The sequence below is a fragment of the Limulus polyphemus genome, unplaced genomic scaffold (genome assembly GCF_000517525.1).
Source record: "Limulus polyphemus unplaced genomic scaffold, Limulus_polyphemus-2.1.2 Scaffold2857, whole genome shotgun sequence".
Classification (NCBI taxonomy): Eukaryota; Metazoa; Arthropoda; class Merostomata; order Xiphosura; family Limulidae; genus Limulus; species Limulus polyphemus.
This window is the reverse complement of record NW_013668467.1, coordinates 79,234-105,076: the sequence shown is the minus strand read 5'-3', so window position 1 is coordinate 105,076 and position 25,843 is coordinate 79,234. Positions and strand designations below refer to the sequence as shown.

Here is a 25,843-nt window from a genome sequence, read left to right as displayed (position 1 = left end):
AAGCTACTTAGAATAAAAAAATGTAGTTTCACGTTACAATTAGAAGTCATTCTAGAAAGAAAAAAAGGGGTAATTTAGATTCATTTAAATTTTTTTTTGGTGGTTATGATCTCAGTCAAATTGACCAACCGTGTACAGAATTATGGTAGAGAAAATAACAGATAAAATATAAAGTTTTACTTAAAAAAAAAGTTTGAAATGTATTAAGGATGTTTTAGAGATTACACAAACGACATTTAAGATGAAGAAAAGTATTTTTATCTTGACATGAAAATCACTTTGCACTCAGACTGGTAAATAAAGATTCGATATATTCACGGGCAAATCTTTAGTAAAAACACTTCATTTAAAAAAATGATTTTTTGTGTAAAATCAACTTGTAATGTTAACTAAAAGTCTGCCAAATATTATGAACATACACTTAATGTATTAAAAGTTATAGCATTAAAACTATATAGAAGTAAAAATGGTCACGTGGTTAGTCCTTGGCTCAATGTTAACGTGCAGTGCATGTGTTGTACGTATGTAGTCTAGTCTGGTTGGCTGCACTGCAGACGCAGGCTGGCACTTTCCAAACATCATGAACAGATTACTACTAAGTGAATGTGTATGCTATATGCACATGACAAAGTGTAAAACTCACTGTACGTGCTATTTGTCAAGTATTTCCTAGAACTTAACATCAGCTTTGGCATATAAAATTGAAACGTTATGGCACTTTCACTGTATTGTTGGAGGTCTTGAGAAAGGAATGATTCACACATTATGCTAAGCAAAGAGGAAAGTGGTTCTAATTGGGGTTGTTTTGATTTTTGATGCAAACATAGATATTTTATCCCCCTTAAAATTGTTATTAGTAACAATGAATTTCAATAATGAAATGACTTACAGTGTCCATCAATTCCACAATCTTGGAGATGTAGAATAACCAAATGAGTTCAGCCATCTAATAAAAGAGAACAAAATAAAATTACTGTAGAAATTATTACATTTAAAAATGTACTTTAAATAAATGGTTTGTGGTAATATTACAACTATTTTTGATAAAGTTTGTTGTTAAGCACAAAGCTACACAAATGGTTATATATGCATGCCCACCATGGGCATCAAACCTAGTTTTGAATGTTATAAGCCTTCAGACTTACTGCTTTCCAATAGTTTATTTCAGCTAATTGGTAAGCAAGGTAAGTAAACCACTATATGTAGTTTTTTCTTTTTTGTCAGATGAGCCCCATATTAACAACCGCCTTGTTATTCACAAATTTATTTTGTTTTACTGGACATTAAATAGAATTATTTTAAACAAAACTAATTTTTTACATTTAAAAAGTATATAAAGATACAGGTTAAAAAACAGAAGTTGACAGACTCCAAGATCTTCCTCTGAACACTGTATACCAGTTTTTGGCAACTTGCAGCTCTTCTGCATTCTAAAACAAGCAGTTCATCATAACAAAAGTAGTTTACAAGAGTTAATAAATCTGTTAGGACAACATCAGGCTAAAGTCAGATGCATTAATTGTAAGAAATTAAAATTCAAACTTTAATACTTTTTTCTATATTGTACTTTTTAAAATCATAGTAACCCAGAAGTTGCATTAACGTAAGCACTGTGTAATTTTTACTTTATATGCAATTTTGATATTGAAGTGGTCAGTTCTTTTATTACAATTTTAACGTTAAATATCAGTCTTATATGTAGGGGAGGGGGGTTTCCAGCCAAACCCCCTATTTTTTGATGTAAAAAAAAATGCTTACAGTTATAGCACAGCTGCTTATGATATTTTGCATTTTCTACATAGTCTACATTTTTCTGATGAAGCATTAGCATTTTTTTGGCTTGAAATAGTTGAACACAATACACTCCGTTGTCACTTTGTAATTGGAAGCTCAAAGCCGTATCACTACTGTGAGGTTTTGTAGGCCGGATTCTTTATAGTAGGTGAGAGTGATTTGTTGGGATAAATTTCTACAATAAACAAACAACAACACAGTCCACTTGTTTTAAAATAATATATTAAAACAAGTCAAACATGTATACAAATGTTTGTTACACTGATGGTTATCACAGTTGTATCCAGAGCTTTAAATAATTGTTTCTTTTTTTATCCACACAGAGTGGTTCAATTACTTTAGAATGCAATTGATAAGAATAAATATTCTTCTCTGTTGTTATTACAACACAGTCTGTGATAACTTCACTTTAAAAATCACCAATATATGTTCTTTATCACTAAAGTCACATCACACAGACTAGATCTAAATAATCTTTTGATGCACATTTATACCCTGACAGAAGTCAAGAACATTCTATGCATACTAGACCTTCTGATGCAATAATACTCAATTAAAAAAAAAGAAAAAAACCTGAAAAATTCAGAAAGGTCTAGTAACATGACGCAACAATATAACAATTGCTAACTCATAAAAATTGAATTTACACACCACACAACGTATGAATCGTAAACCATCATGTCAACAAACTTGCCATAAACTCTAGCTTCTAAAAATAACTATGTACGATACCTGTGTTATACAAACTATCTATATCATAACCTTCATATTAAACTTAAACTGTTATGTATGTCTAAAGCTACATGTGGTTTTGAGCAGAAGCAAGTTTTGTCATGTCACAGAAATATAACTATAAAGTGATTGTGGGTTTGAGATTTAAGCATTTTTGTACAAGAAGGAGCTGAGAAGTGTACTAATCATAAACCCATTTAACAATTACCCGTTATACGAGTAAAAGTCTGGCTTGCGAGACTACACAGTATACGATATATAAGCCAGATCTTCAACACTTCTCACTGAACAGAATTAAGTGCCTATGTGAAACTGATTGCAGCAATATACAAGTGTTTTTGTCAGTAAAAGGAAAGGATTAACACATGACTACCAAGATACAGTACTACGTAGCTTTGCTGCTTTAGTAGCTAATACAGCTTTTTACATGCAATTAGAATAATTATCTTATGTTGTGCTATTCCTTTTGTCTTTTGTTTAAAATTAAAAAGTTTGTTTAATCCATGAATTATTATAGTTCATCTACATATAGATGAGTACAACAATAATCTTTACTATATATTTTATGTATCATATACAGTACACTGTCATGTTAAAGTTATATACTGGTCACCTTTATAAAATTGCTATATATTTTTGCTTTCAGACACTACTAACGACACAACACAGCCATCACCTCAGCCTGCAATGGATGAGAAGCTTGTCAGGTTGACACCATTGAGCTATAATCTTGTGGTGATGACACTGATGAGATGCAAACTGAATTATTTGAACCTCAAAATGCTTCAAGCATTGACAACCATCATGGACAATCATCATTGAACTGCACTACAGAAATCATGGTTTCCTCAGTGATTTGTCATGGTATTTCTGTAGTCACTTAGCTATGCAATGACACTGGCAATTTAATGACACCAACAAAATCGCTTTATGAAAAATTCCAAGCTATTAGTAATCTATGAAATGCTGAAAAGTATTCCATCAAAAGTTTTTCCTACTACCTTTTATCAAGGGTGTAATTGCAAGTTTAAAATGGCTTGAAAAATAACCATGGTTATTGTACAGCCCAAAATAGGATAGCATTTTTTGTAGTCCTTGTGCTACCCTTCTGCCAGTGCATAGTCGATGTGATAAGGTAGCACTTGTCAACAAATCATTTCACAAATGGGTAAAAACTAGTGATACTTTAAGCAACCATTCTAAGCTTGTTTATCATCGTGATTTTATGCAGGCTGTTGATGCTTTGAAGGCTTCCATTGAATATCCACCATACAGTAGAATTGATATTATTACCAACAGTGCCCTTCAATCCTGTACAACTCAGAATAAACATGTTCTTAATCAAATTGTTTGTGCCATTTTCTTTTTAGGAATACAAAGATTGGCATTTCGTGGTGATACCGAAGATGTAAATTCTTCCAAAAATTCCTGGCAATTTTCTGGCCTAGCTGAAAAGGATGAAATACTGAGAGCTCATTTATAATACCCCACTCACAAAAAAGGAGCCATAATCAATGTTATTGGATAAGATGTAATTTAAGTAAAAATTACTGACAAATTAAAAAAGGCTGGATTCTATTTGTTCTTGCTGATGAAGTGTCTTCTATCAACGTGAAACATTTACCAATATGTCTCTGCTTTGTAGATGGCAACTGTGAAATTGGGGAAGAATTTATTGGCTTGTTAAGCTACAGAGAGTTTTTCTTAACAATGTTATTTATTAGATATGTATATGGTGCACATTTTATTGTATATTCCATTATATTGTTACTGTTGAAATTTCTTTCTAAACTTTCGATCGAATACGAAAACTTGTTAAATTTTTTGAGATATTAAAACTGGTGATAGAATTTAAGGAAATCCCAAAAAGTCTGTATTAAAGAGGTTTGTTTGGTATTACCGTGTTTTCAAGAGTTATCACACGTAATGCTGGGAGTAAAGTGAAAATGGACTGCAGAGGAAAAATAAAAAAACAACAATCCATTTGGTATTCCACAGCAGTTTCCTAGATTTTAGGCTTCAATTATTCTATACATTCTTCTAACCATCTTAACCCTACTGACACGGGTCTTCCTATGGTCACAGGTCAAAGGTCATGTCATCACATTCAAAATTTTATTGAACCACTATTTTATGAATTTATGTCTATAAGTTTGATATCAAACTGCAGATTATAATTTAAATTTCAGTATTATAAATTAGTTAGTTTCTAAATTAAAAAGTAAATATTAAAAATTATCCTAAATATCGATTTTTGTGTGTCACGTGATACGTTGAATGCAGCATTGGTTCAGATTAGATGTTCGTGACGTTCAAATACCAAAGTCAATAGTTTCTTACAAATTATCAATATTGACAAGCTAGAATGTAAGATAAGAACCCACCTCCTATCTTTTATATTTTCTGAAAAATTAATATATTTATTGAATCAACCATGGTGGCCTCGCCCACCTTTTCCATTTTTTAAAAAAACGTTATTATGTACACCTACTTCACCCGATGATGTGTGTATAACCAAACAAAAGCTCAGAATGTCCCCCTAGTGGTTTTTCTCAGACTCTGAGACGTATTTGTGCAGGAAACTCTTTCTTTTCATGCTAGATTCCAAGTAGTAAGATAAGACATTAGTGAGTTTGAAAAATCATAATTTTTTTACACCCAAATATGGCTTAGTTACTAAGTTTGATAAATTATAGTGGAATTCTGTAGTATTTGATGTAGTAATTTATGATTTTTAATTATTCAAATATATATATATATATATATATAATAAACTAAAAAATAATTTTGTTTGACATAATCCACATGCAAAATTTGATAAGGCTTAGCAACTTACGGCAAGCAGCAAATGAGTACAGAGCCCATAACTAGAAGAGATCATTGTTTTCTATACTTCTTTATTTACTGTTCTATGTTTTAAGAAAAATAATTGAAATTTAAGAAGTTATTTGTAAATAGTAATAATATATATACTTGTATAATGTTTAATAACTGAAAGGTGAGTGTATTTTACAAAATACTGGTCCACTAGAACACAGCCAAGACAGGTCACTTTGTAAAGGCCAATTATATATTCTTGTATATGGTAACATGGGTGCACGTGCATCAAATCATTGCAACTTGTGTAATGTTAGCCAAGCATGGCTGAATGATCAATAAAATAAAACTAATAAGTATATATAGATGTAAAATGTTACGAGATTTAAGCTATTTAGACTAAATATTTGTGTTTTCATATCATAATTTGTAGTCATTCTAGAATGAAAATGGCATAACTTATATCTGTTTTCTACTTTTTTATGGTGGTTACCAGGTCAGTCAAATTGATCAAACCTAGTCAACATTCATGTTGGATAGTCAACATTCAAAAAGAAAAAAATGCATGAGCAAATCATTACTTAATCGTAAAGCTTGATACAAAAATCTGATATTTTGTATACAAAAGCTTTGAAATGTTTACCGATAAAGTGCAAAAGTCAGTGAAGTTATGCTTATTGTACTAACAGTTGTAGCATGAAAACTATAATAAGCACAGTCATAATAGTTATGAGGTCAGTCTGTGGGACTGAGCCTGTAGTGAGAAAGTTAAGACAGTTTGTGCAGTTTCTGTATCATATTTGAATAGGCAAACAGAAGCATACATATGATATAATATAGCTTAAAGCTTGAGTTGATGCATGAAATCTTTTAATAGTTAAAAGGATTAGTACAGTTGGGCCTATCTTCATCAGGTTAACATGGATGTCATAACTACATAAAAAACACATTTGTGGAACTTTAGTAAAACTATGTGAATATACTTTCAACTATTTATGGAAGAGTGAAATTGTCTGTTATTTCAAAGGTGACACTGATTTAACACCTTGAAAATATTTTAATATATAAACACATAAGAAAATAAATACATATACAGCTGAAAATATAGTGAAAATAAGTTCTGAAAAGACATGTCTGTTCGTGCATTTTCCTGTTGTTACATCTCTTCCCTTGTTTTAACAACGTATGTTAATTTTTTGTAGGTAAGTGGACATTATATTGAAATGACGTATGCCTAATGTTTCACACATAGTTAGAATATTCAATGTTCCAAATATTTTGCAACAATGAAACAAGGTTTAAGCTTCTTATATATGGAGGGAAATATCTTAAACCAAGTATCATTCTGGGAGCCCTTTTCCACAAACCTTGAGAATAAAACACTTAAGTTTCCTCCTACAGATTTACCATCAAATTGCATGCTTGCTTATCACATAATGTTCTTTATATTTTTTGTTTTCTTTTCAACTCTAGAATAACAGCTAAAATAATACACCTATTTTTATCTTACCTTCATAACTCGAGGATGTTCTGAAGACTCCACTGCCTGGCAAACAACACTGTAGCGAGCCTCATAAGCTGCACTGAGTATCTACAATTAAAGTCATTAATATATGAAAAAATAATAAGATATATATATATATATAGAGAGAGAGAGAGAGAGAGAGAGAAAGATTGAAAGATTTTCAACATGTACTGCAAGATACACCACTATGTAAAATGGATAATATAATTTATTTACTAACTTGTGGTATACGTGGTCTTAAATACGTAGAACAAACAACTAAGGATCAACTTACATAGATCTCAAAGTAATAAGGGTTTTCCTCAATCGACTGAAATAGATCATTTTAACAAACATTCATTTAATAATGTAAAAATTGCTATATTTGAAAAAATATAAAATGAAAAGCTGTCAATAGAAAGAGAAGAATGCTTTATCTCTCTATCCTTATTGATTAAATCAAGATTTTCATACAAATATCTGTATGTTTCAGATAAATATTTGTTGTAATAAACAAAATAAGTATAGGGGTAAAAGTAAAAATAGAAAAAAATGGATTGATTTTCAAAAGTTTTGTAAAAACCTAAACTCTGCTATTGGTAAAATTTATAATAAAACAATTATTTGATTTAAAAGATACAAAACTCAGGTATTTGTCAAAATATATGTTAAATTTTGAATTTAAACGTATGCATATCAAAGATATAATTAAAATTTAGATTAAAATGGAATCAAATACCAAAAATAACCCTTTAATAAAGAAAAATCCTATATGGTTATAGGTTTTAAACATAAGTTATACAATGGCTTACCTCTACCTTTCTTAATCTATTAAAGTGTTCAAGGGAACATTTTCCCCATTAAATATATTAAGCCTATAGTTAGTTTAAAATATAATAAACCTCTTATTTTCAACTATGAAAAATTCATTTCAGAATTTAATCCAATAAAAGTTGATAAATGGCCTTGTAGCTGTAACAATAATGAATTTAAGGACCCTTTTCACAATCATATAGTTACATGTAATTTAGAGATTATCAAGAGCAAGGAATAACAATCAATATTGGAGAAAGGCACTAAATCTAGAATCTTAAAAAAGACTAAAAAAGTGAAATCTTAAAAGATTTAAAAAAAAATTTTGATAACTATATTATCAAAAGAAGCAAGAAACTTACTATTCTCCATGTTTCTTTTTTGGGAGATTATATTTCATCAATCCCATAGAAAAATTGATTAAAATTTTAAATCTATCTATATATATATATAAAATAAAGATTTCTTCCAATATCTTCAAAGATAAAATAAAAAAAGTTCAAGCACAATTTATTATTACCCCAACTGATAAAGCAGGATGTAACTTTATATGTAAAAAATGACATGCACAAATTGTCCAGAGCCCTGACTGGACAATGGAGACATTTGAGATCAATATGGGAATAAGATGGGAAATCGAAGGAAGCCAACATTACCTTCATGTGCAGTGGAGGTTTTAGAGAGGATAAAGGTTTACAATGAGGATAAAGGAGAACATAGGTTTTGTGGTAAAAGATATGGGAGACATCAAGGACAAACACATCCAACCATTCACGTCCATAGGTGAACAGGAGGAAAAAGCTATTTAAGGATACGTTATATATGTAGAACAGGAAGTCAATGGTTTGAACGAAGGGAGAGAAAGGGCATGCATTACGATCCCAATCCAATAAGAATGTGGGCTGAGGCAGACGATGGAAACAAAAGGAATGAAATGAGAGGGAAATAACAGGAGGAAAATACCTGGTGGAAATGGAAAAAATGAAAGGTAGAGAACAACACTGGTCTATAACAGGCAATGATCAAAACAAAGACCAATGTCAAAAACCCAAGTAAAAAGTTGGGACAGATGATGGATGGAAAGGAAGGAGTCCCTGACAGAGAAATCAACAGCAAAAAATATGCCATTTACACTGGTACACTGACATGGAATAGGGGCAGACAGAGTAGGAAAGAAGGGATGCTACCCAGGTGAAAAGTCCAGAACCTCTTGCAAGGGACTGGACGAAAGTCATGTTTAGAGCCAAAGTGGAGGGATGGACAGATGAAGCACTGCCAAATGAGGTTGACAGAGGAGGGAAGGGGTGAGAAGAAGAGGTAAAGGTAATGGTGGTGACAACTGAAAAGGGAGGAGTAGTGGGAACCAAGGTTGAGCTGGCAAGAATAGAACCACTAGAAGGACTCAACAAGGAGTGATTTGGATAATGGATAGGATGCTGGGAAGAATACAAATGCAGGATAGGCTGAAATGTAGAGGCCCATCCAATCTTGACTGAGGACATCTATTGCTAAAACTGAAGGATGAAGAACAGAGGATCAAAATAGAGAGAATTTTGTATTCAGGTGGGTGAAAAAGTGTCCTGCTAGGAAGTACCCAACTGAGAATGTAGCCATTTAAAAACCTGATGGTCAATGGGCCACTCCGTGGTGAGAATCTTGTTGGAATGGGATAATCAATCTGCAACGACACAAGCCAACAAATGAATGCAAAGGCTGTGGGCCCAAACAGCATATCTAATGTGTGAAAACATAGGAAATAGAACTGAATGCCTTCTTGCTTAGTGATGTAAGAGAAACCATTGAGTTGTCAGAATGGATTATTACTGTTTAGCTCCTCAAATGAGCCATTGCCCAACAAACAGCCCAAGATCTTTTGGGTGTCACAATATGCCACCCAGCCTGGCAGTGAAGCATCTATAAAAATATGCACCTCTGGTCATGGAGGAAGAAGATGGACATCAGCCACTGTGTTGTCCCTGTCCAGCCACCAGGCAAAATCAGTCTAGAAGGAAGGGATACCAAGTAATACAGGCGATCTGTGGTGAGGTTCCATTAATTGTGAAGTACCCACTGAAGAGAATGCAAGTGAGGACAACCAAAAGAAATAAGGGCCTCCAAGGAAGTCCAAGTCCCAAAAGAGAAAGAACTTCTTGGACAGGTGGAAAAAGTGAGGACTGAACCTTCTGAATCATAAGCTCCATGGAACACAGGCAAAGGTGAGAAGCTGGGCCTGACTGAGGTGGGAATTAAAGAATACCTCAAGGTGAATGAGATGTTGAGTGGGCATGAGAACAGACTTCTCCAGCTTGACCAGTCAACCCACCCAAGCAGCTTCCCTAAGAAGAAACTGCATGTTGATGGAAGAAGCCAAAAGCAAAGGAGCTAGAAGGAGCCAGCTGTCCATTAGTGATTGAAACATAGTCTGTGCAAATGAAGAAGTTGGGCATTGACCACTGACAAAAACATAGGGAACCAATGCCAGCCCAAAAGGGAGAGCCAGGAACAAATTTACACATTCTTTGTGGACAAAGCAAAGATAACAATGGGTTGCAGGGGAAATGGGGATATGAAGGTAGGCATTGGACACGTTGTTCTTCATCATCCAAAGGCCTGGATTAAAAGCCTATTGAAGAGATAATATAGACTCCATGGTGAGCCAAGGAACTTCAATATAATGATTCAGACTGGTGAAAATGTAATAGAGGAGGAACTGAAAGGAAATGAAGGGAAAGTCCTTCTGATAAGACCTGAAGAACCCATGGATCTATGGTAAATGTCTCCCAAATACCTGCAGAAAGAAGCAGTCAGGTCCATACTGGACCTGATCCTATGGAATAGTCACTGGTACCACTAGCAGTATATGGGTCAGTAGTGAACAATAATACAGGGTAAAGGAACAGGAAGGAGTGGTAGGATACAGGAACAGGACCTAGGTAAGTTTGCAACAAATGTGTGGTCAGGGAGGAGAGGGAAGTATGTAAATGGGTGGATTCCACTCTTGACTCCAATGAGTCAGGAAGACACCAAAAACTGTTTGCTGTAAAATGGAGCCCATGCATAGACTTCACAAAGATGTAGGAGGGAGATGCAAATGAGTTAAAAAAGCTACCTTAGAGGTCCCAACAACAAAGGAGCCATTTGTGGGGGGACAAGGCAGAGGAGGACAAGCATCCAAAGAAAATCCCTCAGTGGAATAACGGATAACCTCAGATAAAAGGTGTATGAAAGAAAGGTAACGTAGATGTTAAGGTTGGAGTACTGTTCCTGTAAAAAGTGCACAGAGGTATCAGGACCAGAACCTTAAAGGGGAAATGCAAATCCAATTGTTGCGTGTCAAGAAAAGGATTTCCTGAATGATGGTATGCTAATGCATGAACCTCAGCTGCACATGGGGGGCACTGCACACTGACCCCCAAATGCAATTGATGGATGAAATGCTCAGCATGGACTCCAATATGAAGTAAAGGAGTAAAGACAAAATATAACTGGTGGTTGGTGCATTGGTCAATAGGGAAGGGGACGGGTAATGGGAAATAGGAGAAAAAGACAAAACATAATATACCTGTAATACTAACTGTAGAAAAGGAGAAGGTAGTGGCAAGTACACAGTTTGAAAATGAGACTACACTGAACAGGGAGGAAAAAAGCTGTCCAAATCGTCACCATCCTGTTCCAGCTCCCCTGAAGAGGGGAGAAGTGGTTGATCTACAGGAGAGCCTTTGACCTACACGAAGGAAGCCATCTCCTGGCAGATAAAGGCTGAATCATCCTCAGCCGATAATGTTGAAACTGAAGCCTTTGTAATAGGCCATTGTTCACCAGTAGTGTCTGAAGCAATAGTGGTTGTGACTTGAAACTGTGAATTCATGTTAATTCCCCTGAGTTAAAGAACACTCCATGCGAAATAGATGAAAGCAAATCAAAGTGAAGCAGTAATGAAACTGCATGAAAAATACAGTAAATGGAAATTAATAAATTCGAATTAAAAAAAATAGAAAAGTGAAGAGTGGATTCTACTGCATAGAGGGAGTCAGCTGTGCTAGGAGGGTGTGTCACATTCCTATTGGTGAAGGGTTGTCACATGCTTACTTTCATGCTACAATATAGCTATACCATGTGGAGGTAGGTGGGAGCATAAAAACCAGTAGCGAGTGAAAATTTGCACATATAGAGGGCAGTCAAATCAGGGAAAGCTATTTTGTAATCAGAGGTGTTAAATTATCATATCAGAATGAAAGGTTTTAATGTTCTAGTTTGTATTATCATAACTGCTTTATTTTAAATTAAATATAAAAAATTAATGTACAAGTTTCACTTTTTAAATCAAATTTGTAATTTTTTTACATGAAATTATTCTACAGTAGATTAATATGCATACTAATATTTTATGGACTATATGTTTAATAAAATATTGAATTTTTTTATTTTGAAATTTTAAATATCTTCCAATAAATCTCAACACTGATTATAAATTGTGCAAATTTACACTACATTTCATATAACGACACTGCAACTACATTAGGACTGTAAAAACCATACACAGTACAGATAGTTCAATGGATATTTATATAGTATAATGTGCTATCTAAAAGACTAGAATTGTTAACAATTTGGATGTTGCTTTCATGTGCTTATTAAACTTACTTGAATACACAGATAAGCTGACATCAACACAAGAGCAAAGTTGTATGGAACAAGTAACCACCTTAACTGCAACGGTGATCGATGTTTCATGACTTTTGATCCCACATGGATAAATATTAAGTAACTAATCATGATTAGAGCAGACGGAAGGAAAGAGTCAATCAGAATCCAGTTGGTTGTCCTTGGATCTTTATTAAAAAAAAAAAGAGCTTTCAGCAAATTTCATTAATAAAAGTTATGTCAAAGTTTGAAACTAAGCACAAATACACCTTAAGAAAAACAAACACACAGCTGACACATCTAATATTCAGAAAATACATGTAAATGTTCAAATCATTAAAAGATGCACATTCTGTTTTAGATATTCTGTATTTTTTAAGATATGACAAACATATTTTAAATAAAGTAGAAATAATTTTTATGTCGTCTATAAATGTCTTGGTAGATATTGATTGAAGATAGAATAAATGCATTTATGTTTACAGCTTCAGCTTGTTATTAATCATTTATTTAAACAAGATTGTTTGATACTAATAATTATATTATAAATAGGAAAACAAAATGATACACACACATTATTAATCCTACATTCGTATCTTGCGTTTTTTTCTAACCCAAACGTTTTGTAAACAATCTCACAAACAGGTAGAAGCACTCATGCTTTTGCTGTTTCCTGATAGCTCCCTAAAACAGATGATAGAGTACTCACCTAACTCCTCCCATTTCTACCCCAGCTGAGCTGAGAGCAACAGGTGGTTTCTTGTGGTTTGGGGAGCAAAAATACCCCTTAATAATAAACCATGGCATGTTTTCCGGGATTTATTATCTCTCTATTATTTATCATTTTCATTGATATTGCTCAATCAATGATATTTTTAGTTCAAAATAATTCCCAAGAAGATGCTTAGATTAAAAAATAATAATAATTCTACTTTTAATCATGTATTTTTTTGTAAATAAAGTCATATCGAGCATCAATATGTGATATTTTCCATTATTCTTTTGTTAACACTACCAAAATATACAAAAATGAACAATATTCTTTGGAATTGTTCACAAGTTGTTTACTTTAAATGCACACATAGGATAAATTAACAATCTATTAATACTTAATATGTTTTTTTGGTATGAGGTGTGGGGCAATCCATGGTATGAAGGTGGTTCCATTCAGCAAGGGTGGGTTAAGCATTTCTGAACTTGAAAAGATAAGAATATAACAATAAACAAAGTAACAAAACATTTGAGCAATCAAGATTACCATGCATTTATCTTCAAAGAGTTACTAAACTAAAATGGGGCCAGTGATTTCCATGATATTCATGTATTCACTCAACAAAAATGCAAGAAAAATCAACCTACTTAACCGAAAAAATTAATCTAACAGCTGTAATAAATATGTATGTTAATTTTAGAAATCCGCCATTGTGGGAGCCATTGCTCACACGTGTTCTCTGGCATCATTGTTCTGAGCAAATAGTATTTCAAGATTTGAGAAGACAACTTTCTATCTGAAGTGTATTTTACAACACAAACATGCAATATTATACGCAAGTCAATCCACAAGCTCTTGAAAGATTGTTCTGCAAGACACAAGAAGAAAATCTTAGATAAATGATAATAAAGAATAATGAAAATTTTTTCTAGTTTATTTTTTGTGATGTTTTGAACAGACACCCTTTGTCAGGCAGTAAAGACCATGTTATCACAGATTTTACTGCTTGACGAAAGGCACCTGCTCGAAATGTGACAGAAGATAAACTACAAAAAGTTTTCATTTAGATGTGTTAGTTTATTCTTTATTAATATTATTCCACAAACTTATAACTCTTAAGAGGAAAGTTTAGACAAAAAATAAATCTTTATCTTCATCTTCAAAACTTAAACTGTTTTTTATTTCTAATATTTGAGTACGTGTTCCCCAACTTTTCCACTCCCCTTCTCAAACAAACTCTCTATTATCTATATCATAGAAATGCAAAGTGTTTTATACTATTATTATGTTAGGGTTAGATTTTAAAGATTTTTTTTCTGAGTGACCCACATACAAGTATAAGCTAGATCAACAGTTAGTCATAAAAACAAAAAAACTGTGCAACACACACACACACATACATACATCTTAAGGTACGTATAAATGGAATTAATAATATACAAATACACTACAGTATATGTAACACTTAAAGTTTATTTCTAAATAACAGAACTACAAACTCCAATTTGCTTAGCTCAATGTTAAAGGCACTTTTAACAGTAGGTTTGTGTTGCACGTTATCCATTCAAAAAAAAAATCAACAGAAATTTTTTATAGTAAATGTTTTTTATTCATACCCCATTATTTGAATTGCAAGAATTCATCAAATTTTTAATATCTTGTGTTGATTGATTGCAGTTAACAACAAAACTATTGGGATCCCCACATTTCTCCTGTGACTTTTAGTTTATTTCTAGGTGAGAGTCCTGAACTTTCAATGGGGAAGTTTTGTAGAACCTTGCTAATATATCATGACATTCTTTAGTACATTGTGATGTTGACCAAAACTGTAAGTTCACTGGTCGGCACAATAAGTATGCTGCTATGAAAATTTTAGAAATGTTGTCTGCTGGTTTCCAAAATCCCTGATCTTTATCTACTTTACCAGTAGTTACACTAACTTTTCTGACTATGCATTTGGAAATGCATAACCCAAAAAATTTAGGTTCTATGTTTATCTCCTGTTTGTGTGCACAAAATGTATCAAATCTTGCCATTATGCCAAGATAAACACTTTTAATCATGTGAATGTAACCCAATGACCTTTTAGCTTAAATGTGATAGATGTCAAAATTAGGTTTCCCTGAACCATATATTTGTCAGCATTATGCTCTAAACAACACTAATATCATGCATCTTATATGAAGTTATTATACATGTTTAAATCCAGAAGTTGCACTTATCTACAGCAGTGAAGATTAAAAAAATCATGTTTAGAGTTGAATTGTTCAAGATTAAGCCATTCCACTGAAATAACCATCAAGTCTTTGCTGTCTTCTACAATCAAGTGGGTTTTTCATGAGTTGAGAATATGATTAACGAAATTTCTTGATCAATCTTTAAGAAAACTTAAAGGAAATATTTTTAATTTTCTTTTTTCAAAACTCTGTTTTACAACAAAATTTTGGACATTTCAGAACATAAAAGGGGAAAAATTAAATTATATGAATTTTCTAAAGTTAAAACTAAATACAATTCCAGTAAGTTGATACTAATTTTCAGATAATTTAGTTAAATACTTTCACTGTCAAAAGGAACCAATTAAGGAATATCAGTGATACTCTCCTGATCTGTAAAGGGTAAATAAGCACCTGTATGTCAGGTATGCATATGTATGGGGCAGATTCTTTACAGTAGGTATCTGTGAATTGTTGGTGGTAAATTTCAGCAATAAACAAACAGCACACAGTCCACTTGTTTTAAAATGATGTATTAAAACAAGTCAAATGTATATACAAATGTTCATTACACTGGTGGCTATCACATTTGTATCCATAGCTTTAAATATTTATCCCTTTTGATCATACTCCTCACAGGCTGGCTCAGTTACTTTAGGACAAGTTGACAAGATGAATTATTCTTTCTGCTCTGTTATTACAATAATTTCTCTTTAAAACCACTACTATAACTGTTGGTTACCACAGTTGTATCCAGAGCTTTGAAACATTGTCTCTTTTTGTCAAAAGTCCACACAGGTTTGTTCAATTACTTTAGAAACAACTGACAAGACAAATTATTCTTCTATACTGTGTTACTACAATACAATCTGTGATAATTTCACACAGTCTAGATCTATTTAACTATATCTCTAACTAACTTGCTTTCACTGAACTTGAACTACATTTTGGATGCATATTTATAAATAGCCAAATGAGGCCTAGAACTTTCTATACACTACGAGATATTATGATGTAACAATACTTGATCAAAACAATGAGAAAATCTTAGAAGGTTCTAATAACATCTAGCAAACCATTCCACAATATGATAATCCTAATGAAGAAAATCACTTTGACTAATAAACCAGCCTGGACCTATTACTTATACAGTGACTTATATTATTAATATTGGTATTAAACAACAACTGTGCCATGATAAATCCTTGAAAGACCCCTTAAGTCATATTTTTACAATTGGAATGATGTCCATTTATTACAACCCTCCATTTTTTAATTTCAAGCCAATAGTTAATTTTCCCTTTTGAGTTTCCCCCAATTCTATCAGCATATAACTTACTATTTAAACTATTGTGAGGAACCTCATCTAAAACTTTTTGGAAGTTAAGATAACTAAGATTTAAATGAGAATCTTATTGGTGAGAGGAATATATTGCTAGAGTGCTGAAATGTTTGTAATGTTTTTTTGAAGACTAATTATGAGAGCTTGCAATTTTCTTACTGAAGACGATGATTATGATATAACTAAGGTGTTTAACATTTTAATGGTTGGGGGCTTTTCTTAGTTTTATCATAAAAATTCATGTTTTGGTATACCTTTGAAATCTTACTGTTAGTAAATTTCTGGAGCATAATGAGATTTATCCTGAGATAGCCTTAGTAAGGTTAACTCTTTTCAGCATGGGCTTGGTCCCTGGGACTGACCTCATAACCATTTTGTGCTTGTTTTCATGCTATAACTTTTAAATTAGTGATCGAATGTTAATGAAATTTGGCAGATTATCAGTAAACATTACAATGCTTTCATACACAAAATATCAGTATTTTTTTTTTATTAAGTCTTAAGGTTTGTAAAGCAATGTTTTTCTCATGTCTATTTTTTCTTTTCACATGTTGCCTACCTATCATGCAAAGTAATATTAATTTAAAGACTAAAAATACTTTTATGCATCAGAAAACTTTGAAATTTCACATGCTAAATCTTTATAATGTCAAGATAATTCTAAAACATTTCTTAAGAAAAAACTTTATATTTTATCTGTTATTTTCAGTAATTAATATCTGTACTGGTTCGGTAGATTTGACCGATCTCGCAACAACCATAAAAAATTAGGAAATAAATATAAATTATGTCTTTCATTCTAGAATGAACACAAATTATAACACGAAAACATAAATGTTCAGACTAAATAGCTTAAATCTCACATTATACATTTATATATATTTATTATATTGACCTTTCACCCGTGCCTGGCTAACATACAGAAATTACGATGATGCAGCTCACGTGCACTCATGTTACCGTATCAAATAACATAAAACTGACCTTTGGTCTTTACAAAGTAACTTGTCTTAGCTGTGTGTTTTAGTAGAGTAGTATTTTGTAAAATACAGTCATATTTCAATTATTATACATTATATATGCATATATACATTATTACTATTTTGAAATAAGTTCTTAAACATATATTTTCCTAACACATAGAACAGTAAATAAAAAAAGTAAAGCAAACAATTATCTCTTCTAGTTATGACCGTTGTACTTGGTCATAAGTTTAAAGTCTGTTAAAATGACTGAGAAAGCCACTAGGGGACATTCTGAGCTTCTATTTGGTTATTCATATCATATATAGAAGTAAATGTATATAAGGAAGCATTTCCAAAAATGGAAAGAGGTGGAGGGTGGGGGTGCCACTTGTTTGATTTATTACATGAGCAGTATCTATCTTAGCAAATTGAAAAGATAAGAGGCTCTATTTTATATTCTAGCTTGTTAATATCGTTAATTTGAGTTTCTAATTCAATCAAAACTATACACTTAGCATTTTGACTTCACAAACATCTAATTTGAACCAATGCTGCATTCAACATACCACATGCACACAAAAATTGTTTATCTGTGTTTTTTTTATATTTGCTTTTAAATTAATAAATTGAGTAATATATGGTACTAAAATTTGAATTATAATCTACAGTTTGATACCAAACTTATTGACATAAATTCATGAAATAGTAGTTCAATAAAAATTTTGAATGTGAGTCAACAAACAAGATGACATGGCCTTTCACCTGTGACCCGTCTTGAAAGGGTTAAAGAGGATAACAAGTTATGTTAAGTTAGTACAGGTTTCTGTTAGTGGATATGGGATAAAATCTTTTAATTGGAATATTTTGTAGACAACCTAATTAGACTGATGAAATTAAAAAGAAGCGTTGTATTTAAGATCAAGAATACAGTAGCTATTGAGATTAATCATTGGGGATTAGATTCTAAGTCATACTGATTGGGAGACTTTAGTGGCAAATAGTGAGGGTTAAACTCTTGGTAACTGTTCAAGATGGTCTTCTTCATCGACTAGTTTGGAAACCTTGCTACAGAGCACGCTATTTTAGACTTTTTAGTAACTAATACCATCGATACAGCCAAGGGGGTGGAACTGGGTGAGCATGTAGTGTCAATGTACAATTAAATTTCAAGTGTTATTATATACAAAATTCAAGAAATTTTATAATAATATTTTGGTTCAAAATTTAGGGAATGCTGATTTTGAAGGAAAGAGACAGAAAGTGATTCTGAGTGAACTAGCAATGATTGTCAGATGGGGATAGCTGTTAAAAATAAGTTTTATATATTAAAAATAAATATGTTTCACACTGAAAAAAAAGGATGGCTGTAAATAACAGACCGGGATGGCTCACCAGAAGTATTAAGAAAAAAATAAAGATAAATATTACAAATTTTGAAAGTTTAATGTAACTAATAAGATGGAAAAGTTGGACGGAGGATTATAGAGTCAAGAGAGAGGGTTAAGAAAGATACAAGAAAGACAATCACATGAAAAAAGTTAAGCTGAAAATGTTAAAACTAATAGTTAATATTTCTTTAAATACATTTAAGTAACAAAATGTTAAAATGCTTCTCTGAAGAATGCTGAAGGGTTACTACAGAAGATTATATTTTCATGAAGAATGCTGAAGGGTTACTACAGAAGATTATATTTTCATGAAGAATGCTGAAGGGTTACTACAGAAGATTATATTTTCATGAAGAATGCTGAGGGTTACTACAAAAGATTATATCATATTTGCATGAAGAATGCTGAAGGGTTACTACAGAAGATTATATCATATTTGCATGAAGAATGCTGAAGGGTTACTACAGAAGATTATATCATATTTGCATGAAGAATGCTGAAGGGTTACTACAGAAGATATTATATTTGTATGAAGAATGCTGAAGGGTTACTACAGAAGATTATATTATATTTGCATGAAGAATGCTGAAGGGTTACTACAGAAGATTATAATCATATTTGCATGCTACATTTTTCTTCAGTTTTCACAAGAGAAGATAGTGACAATAGTTGGGACCATTAGAAATTAAAACTGAAAAATATGTTAACATAATATAATGTTTAGGGAACCAAAGGACCTATTGGTCCATCTCAGCTGTCCATCCTCTAAATTAAACTAAAATTATTAAATAAATAAATTAATATATATAATCTTAAAGCCAGCCATATAATTTATATAGATATCAAACTTTCTCTTAAATTCTCTGCCTCCACAAAATCTGAAGGCAACCACCCTCTTAGAAAAATAAAACTATCTTTCCTGAAGATGACTCCTACTCTGCTAAAATTTATATTCGTCTACTCTAATCCTACCATTCTCTGCATCAACACTATCAATTCCCTTGCCAATCTTAAACACATCAATTAGATCCCCTGTAACTATTCTTTTTTCAAAAGAAAACAATTTCAGAGATCTTAACCTCTCCTCATCTCGGGCACCATTTTAGGAGCCCTCCTATGAAACCCTTCTAACAAGTTAATGTCCTTCCTAAAGTAAGGAGCCAAAGACTAAACACAATACTCCAAATGTGGGCTAATCAGTGACCTACGTATATAACATGTAACCCACACATTATAACCTTTTTAGACTTGTATTCAGTATTTCTGTAGATACAACCTAAAATCCTATTTGCCTTATCACTAGCAACAGCACACTGCTCGGATGGCTTAATAACAGACTAGCCAGCCACTACACCAAGAGCTCTTTCTTTCATAATGCTGTTTAGGTTATTCCCATCAAAATTACACTTATAATCTACATTATGATAAACTACAAGCATTATCTTGTATTTTTTAATAATTAAAACCCATTTGCCATTTATTTGCCCAACTCATTAAATGATATAAATCCTTTTGTAAAGCAGCAGCATCCTCACAGCCGGCAACACCCAAGATCTTAATATCATCAGCAAATTTAAGTAACTTATTACCCATTCCTTCATCTATGAATTGATGTAAATTAAAAAGAGCAAAAGGCCCTAAGACTGAGCCCTGAGGTATCCCACTTGTGACGTTAATCCAGTTTGACTGAACTCTATTTATAACAACCCTCTGCTTTCTTCCATCCACCACTCTTTTATCCAATTAGCTAACTTATTCCCCACACTTACAGAAATATTTTTAGAAGTCTTTTATATGATACCTTGTTAAATGCATTCTGAAAATCCCAATACACCAAATCTACACCCTCCCTCATCTACATAAGTAACCTTTTCAAAGAATGTTAAAAGATTTGTAAGGCAAGATTTTTCCTTAGTGAAACCATGTTGACTATCCAATAAAATTTTAAACTTTGTTAAATGACTTTATAAAGTATCTTTTATCAGACTTTCCAAAACTTTTCCCACAACTGATGTAAGACTAATGGGCCTATAATCACTGGGACAATTTTTATCACCTCCCTTGAAAAAGAGTAACATTAGCCAATTTCCAATCCTCTGGCACTTGTCCACTATTCACGAACTTGCAAACAATAGTACCAAGTGGCTCACATGTCCAATCTTTAACCTTCTTCAAAACCTTTTATCTGACCAAAGAGCCTTATTGTTCTTTAAACTTCCCAAGTTTTTCTTAACAAGCTCACAATAATGTGATAATCTTGTTTCCGTTTATCAATTTTTCAGGATAAGGAATATTATTTAAATCTTCCTTAGTAAAAACTGAAGAAAAAGAAGAATTTAAAGCCCAGTCATTTCATAATCATCAGATAAGAGCCTTCCTTTATCATCACTCAAAGGTCCTACCCCCCATCCTAACATTTTTTTACCCTTAATGTAGTTAAAGAAATCCTTACTGTTAATTTTTATATTCTCAGCCAACATTTTTTCATACATCCTTTTTATGTCCTAATTTCCTGTTTGACCAACATTCTTGATATTCTCTAATCTTCTACATCTCTCATCAGAACAGTCAATTTAAATTTCTTAAATTTGTGATGCTTTTCTTTAATTTTATCTCTTAAACTCTTTGTGATCCAACCCGGTTTTTTACTTGACGCCACTCTTTTCTTTCTATAAGGAATATCTTTATCTTGAATATTTAAACATTTTTCCATAATTGATCAGTGTCTCCAAACAACCCAGCTGCACAATTAACAACAGATAATTCTTGTCACATCCCTTTAAAATTTGTAACCAAAATATCATTATTCCTGATCTCCATATTCAGCAAAACTAATAGAGCAATGACCATTTGCACCCAAATAGAGGTATATGAACTTAATATTAGTCATGGAACTGTTAAATAAAACTTGGGAAGTGTAGAAATGATAAGGCTTCCAGTCCAAATATTCTTCCAAGAGTATGAAAAGAGGTTAAGGATTTCATAACTAATTCCTTTAGTAAAATGTGTTGTCAATCTTTGAGTAGTGGGCAAGTGTCAAAAGACTAGAATCAGGCTAACAATACACCTATTTTTAAAGTAAGTGGCAAGCATTAGCAATGTAATTACAGGCCAATCAGTTTTACATGTGTGATGGTAAAAATGTTAGAGCCTGATTAAAGACACCGAACAAAGTTTACAATTTTATTGAACAGCTAGCATGGAATATCTTGTCTGTCACATGAATCTTTCAACCTTCTTCAAAGATGTCACTGCTTACATTGAGAAGAATAACAGTGTGGATTTGATATTCCTGGATTTTCAGAAAGCTTTTGAAAAAGTGTTGCATAAAACACTAGTAAAGAAAATTATCTCTGTAGGTATTGGAGATAAGGTAGCTCAACGGGTTATGGGTTAGTTAAAGAACAAGCAGAGAATTATGGAGTTTATTGAAACTGGATACCTTAGGTCTCTGTGCTAGGAATGGTCATCAAAGTGGTGAAGTTTACTGATGATATTAAAGTTTTGGGTATATTTAGCAGTGAGAAGGATGATGATGTTTTATGAATGGATCACTTGGGAAGTTTTGCAAATAAGTGACACATGGTATTTAATAGTAAGTGAAAAGTAATTAAACTATAACTTGATGATGAGCATTATGGAAGAGATGAATCTTACTGTTTTGGTCATTCAGTCTTTTAAGCCTTCCAGACAGTGTTGTTGACAGTATGGTATAGGAAAATACTACGTTTTCTACTTCCTTAATCAACAAGTTAATTTCTCAAAATTTCTGTATTTTTTTCATATTCAGTTTGGATGTGGAAATTTGTTCAAGTAAGCACATATCAACTTTGCTTCTTTCTAGCTCTGTTTGGGAGCTTGTTCATTAATTGGCAATTAACTGAATTTCTTGCAAGGAAAACAGCATGTAATGCCCATGTCAGGTACACAAGAAGTCCTGTGTGCAACCTCAGTTTATGCGATGTTATTGTATTGTTTTGTACTAAAAACCATTTGCTCCTTTATTTAGCAGGTTTTTCTGTAATGTAACTTTTAGAAGACGAGATTTTGCTAAGGTTGAGATTTTTCTAGATTCAGATTCTTTTCCTAAAATTTGGATTTTGCTGAGCTTTTATTTAACTTTTAATAACTTTTGTTTCATACCTTAATATTGAATTTGCCTTGTGATAGTAACTGTGATTATGTTCTCACAGTGTAAATAAAGATTCTTCTTATGTACCTTTCATGATTTGATTCTTACATCCTGACAAACTCAGTTACAGATTAGAAAGATACACACAAACACAACAAGTAACTTGGTATCCTTTGAACCTCCAGTTAGAGGGCTCCAACTTACTACTATGAAAGTAACACACAAGCCAAAAATATCATACCAAAGGTAAAGCAAATAGAATTTTTAGTTGTCTATATAGGAATATTGAAAATAAGTCAAAGGAGGTTATCATTTCTCAGTGCAAATTACTTGTTAGGCCTCAAAATACTTTGCTCAGTCTTAAGTTCTTTACTTTAAGAATGGCACTGAATAATTAACATTTTCTCTTGAGAAAAAAAGATTTAGATGGGATCTGAATGAAGTGTTGAAAACTATAAATGGGATAGATAGGATTAATGCATTTTTTCTTGTTCGGTGGTACGAGTGGTAGGGCTAAGGAACATAGATTTAAGATTTGGAAGGGTAGAAGTTTTCTACAAATTAGGCAATTTTATTCTTGAACAGATGTGGTAGATGCAACAGGATTGGAAAAGTTCAAGAGAGGGTTTGATGAATATTTGTAGGGTTGGATACAGGTTTGATTTAATGAATGGGACAGCTATGATGGGGAGCCTCTTGTTGCCCCTAAAATGTTATATCTCAACCCACACATTCTACATAATAGATCTCTGACATATTACTTCCCTCATAAGATGTTATCCAGTTTCTGACAACTAAAATAACCCTCCTTATTTTATTTTTTTATACAGTCTCAATGAAGCAACTTAAAACCTTCTAAATTTATGTCATCGTAATCATCATTTAATCACGACTCAAAGCTTCTAACTGTATGTTACAGCAAATTCTCAGTATTGCTATAAATACAGATACCGAGTTGCTATCGGCAGTAGTACTAGAAGAATCAGGATCCACTTCTCAGGATCTTAAGAGAAAAAAACAATGATTTCTGAATAAATGAGTGGTCTGAAATTTTTGGCTTTCTCAATGGTAGGTGTGCAAGGACAGCCTTGACGGACTAATTATATTACGTTCATAATCTTCCCTTGTTTTTCTCCCTAAGTAACTGCCAGTACTAAGACTGTTATCTGCAGTTGTTTAAGACTCAAGTACCTTTTTTAACCTTAACCCTCATGTTTTGTATACCCATCATTGTCATCCTTTCCTATAAAAACAACCATCTTATCTTTGTGGTTTTCCTTATTATTTTTTTCTATAATTTCCTGTCTCAACCTAATATTGTGCAGAGTAATACACCAATTTTTCCCAAAGCAAAATCCAACTTCGGCTACAGTAAGTAAACTGCAAATAAAGTTACACTGAATGAATTTGAGTCTCCTTAAAAACAAACTATTTCTTGGACTGGCATTTTCAAAAATAACTCAGTTTTTACAAACACGGAATATCCATTTCTAATCTTAAGGTTTTAGAGTCTTGGCCTTTATATCCAATTTCAACACAGTCGACAAGTGAAAGCACAGTCTGAGGCTATCCACACTACTGACAGTGCCATCTTCTTTCACTTTGTCATCTTCCATTAGATGATTATTTTTCATGAAAATCAAATTCAATTCCAAACTTTTTTTTTAATCATCAGGGAAGTAAGATTAGGACAGACCACAAATTACTTGTTTTATGAATTTTGCTGCTGGTAGATTTGAAATTTTCATTTTTGGGAAGAGGATTTGTTTGTTTGTTATTTAAGGTAAAGCTCGTATCTACTGGGGAGAATCAAACTTTGGATTTTAGTGTTGCAAGTCCATAAAGTTACCATTGTCCCCCTACGGAACATTGGGAGAAGGAGAAACAGAAAATTTCAATACCATAAGTGAAAGATATCATTTAATATTAACTTCTGACCAGAGCAAGTTACAGATTTAGTCATTATTTTTAAAAAGTCAAAATTAGAGAAGGAAAACGTTTTAGTACAAAGAAGATTTTTTTTGTTGTTGTTCTGGCCTATTGTTATTTCCTTATGATCAAGACAGTTTGGAATTTAATTTAATCCTGAATCTTGGGAAAACTGGTCAGTTGTCAAATAGCCAAGGTCACAGGAAATGGAACTGTTACTTGCATAAATGCAAGAAATATGGAGAGATTTTTTATGCTAAATACAACTCTTAAAATAACTTAATCAGGTCTGGATCTCATGTTTAACATTTATTGAGCAGTATTCAGATTCCTCTTTTAAGTTCAAGCAATCTTTTCTTGGCCCTAATTTTAATGAAAATAACTTAATTGGATTGTAAGTTAAGAAATATTAGAAATTATACTCAGAAAGTTAATTATCATTGCTACTACTATTACTAGATTTTTCAGTTACTCTGGAAATAGCTCTATGAGATGCCAAAAGTTTGCTTAATACTATTAAGTAGGGGTGAAATTCTCAAAACAAAAAAGAAGTGGTACTTGGCTGGGTGAAGTGGACCTGTTTTTAAAAAAGAAAAATAATACACGTGTAACCAAAAAATGACAAAGCAAACTCAATCAAGTCCCAGTTCTAGTACTGCCTTAAAATACAAGTTCCAACTTACAGTACTCAGTACATAATATTTAGGGACAACATGGGAACTATTGGTCCATCTTGGCTGTTCCATCATCAAAACTAAATCAAAATGATTATAAAAAATAAAATAAATTTTAAATCCAGCCCTTTCATTCATATACTTATTAAGCTTTTTCTAAAACTTAAACTCACTTAAATTT

General features: G+C 32.4%; 1 protein-coding gene across 1 annotated transcript in view; it reads right to left on the bottom strand.

The window, feature by feature from the left end:
- The window catches only part of LOC106468070 (elongation of very long chain fatty acids protein 4-like), a 35,436-nt gene that overhangs the window by 2,666 nt on the left and 6,927 nt on the right, over positions 1-25,843 (bottom strand). Inside the window, exons 2-4 of the mRNA XM_013928468.2 lie at positions 12,305-12,492; positions 6,854-6,934; positions 890-946 (exon numbers count right to left, since the gene is read on the bottom strand). Of these exons, the coding sequence (XP_013783922.1) occupies positions 890-946; positions 6,854-6,934; positions 12,305-12,492 (326 nt within the window). The remainder of the gene's footprint in view (positions 1-889; positions 947-6,853; positions 6,935-12,304; positions 12,493-25,843) is intronic.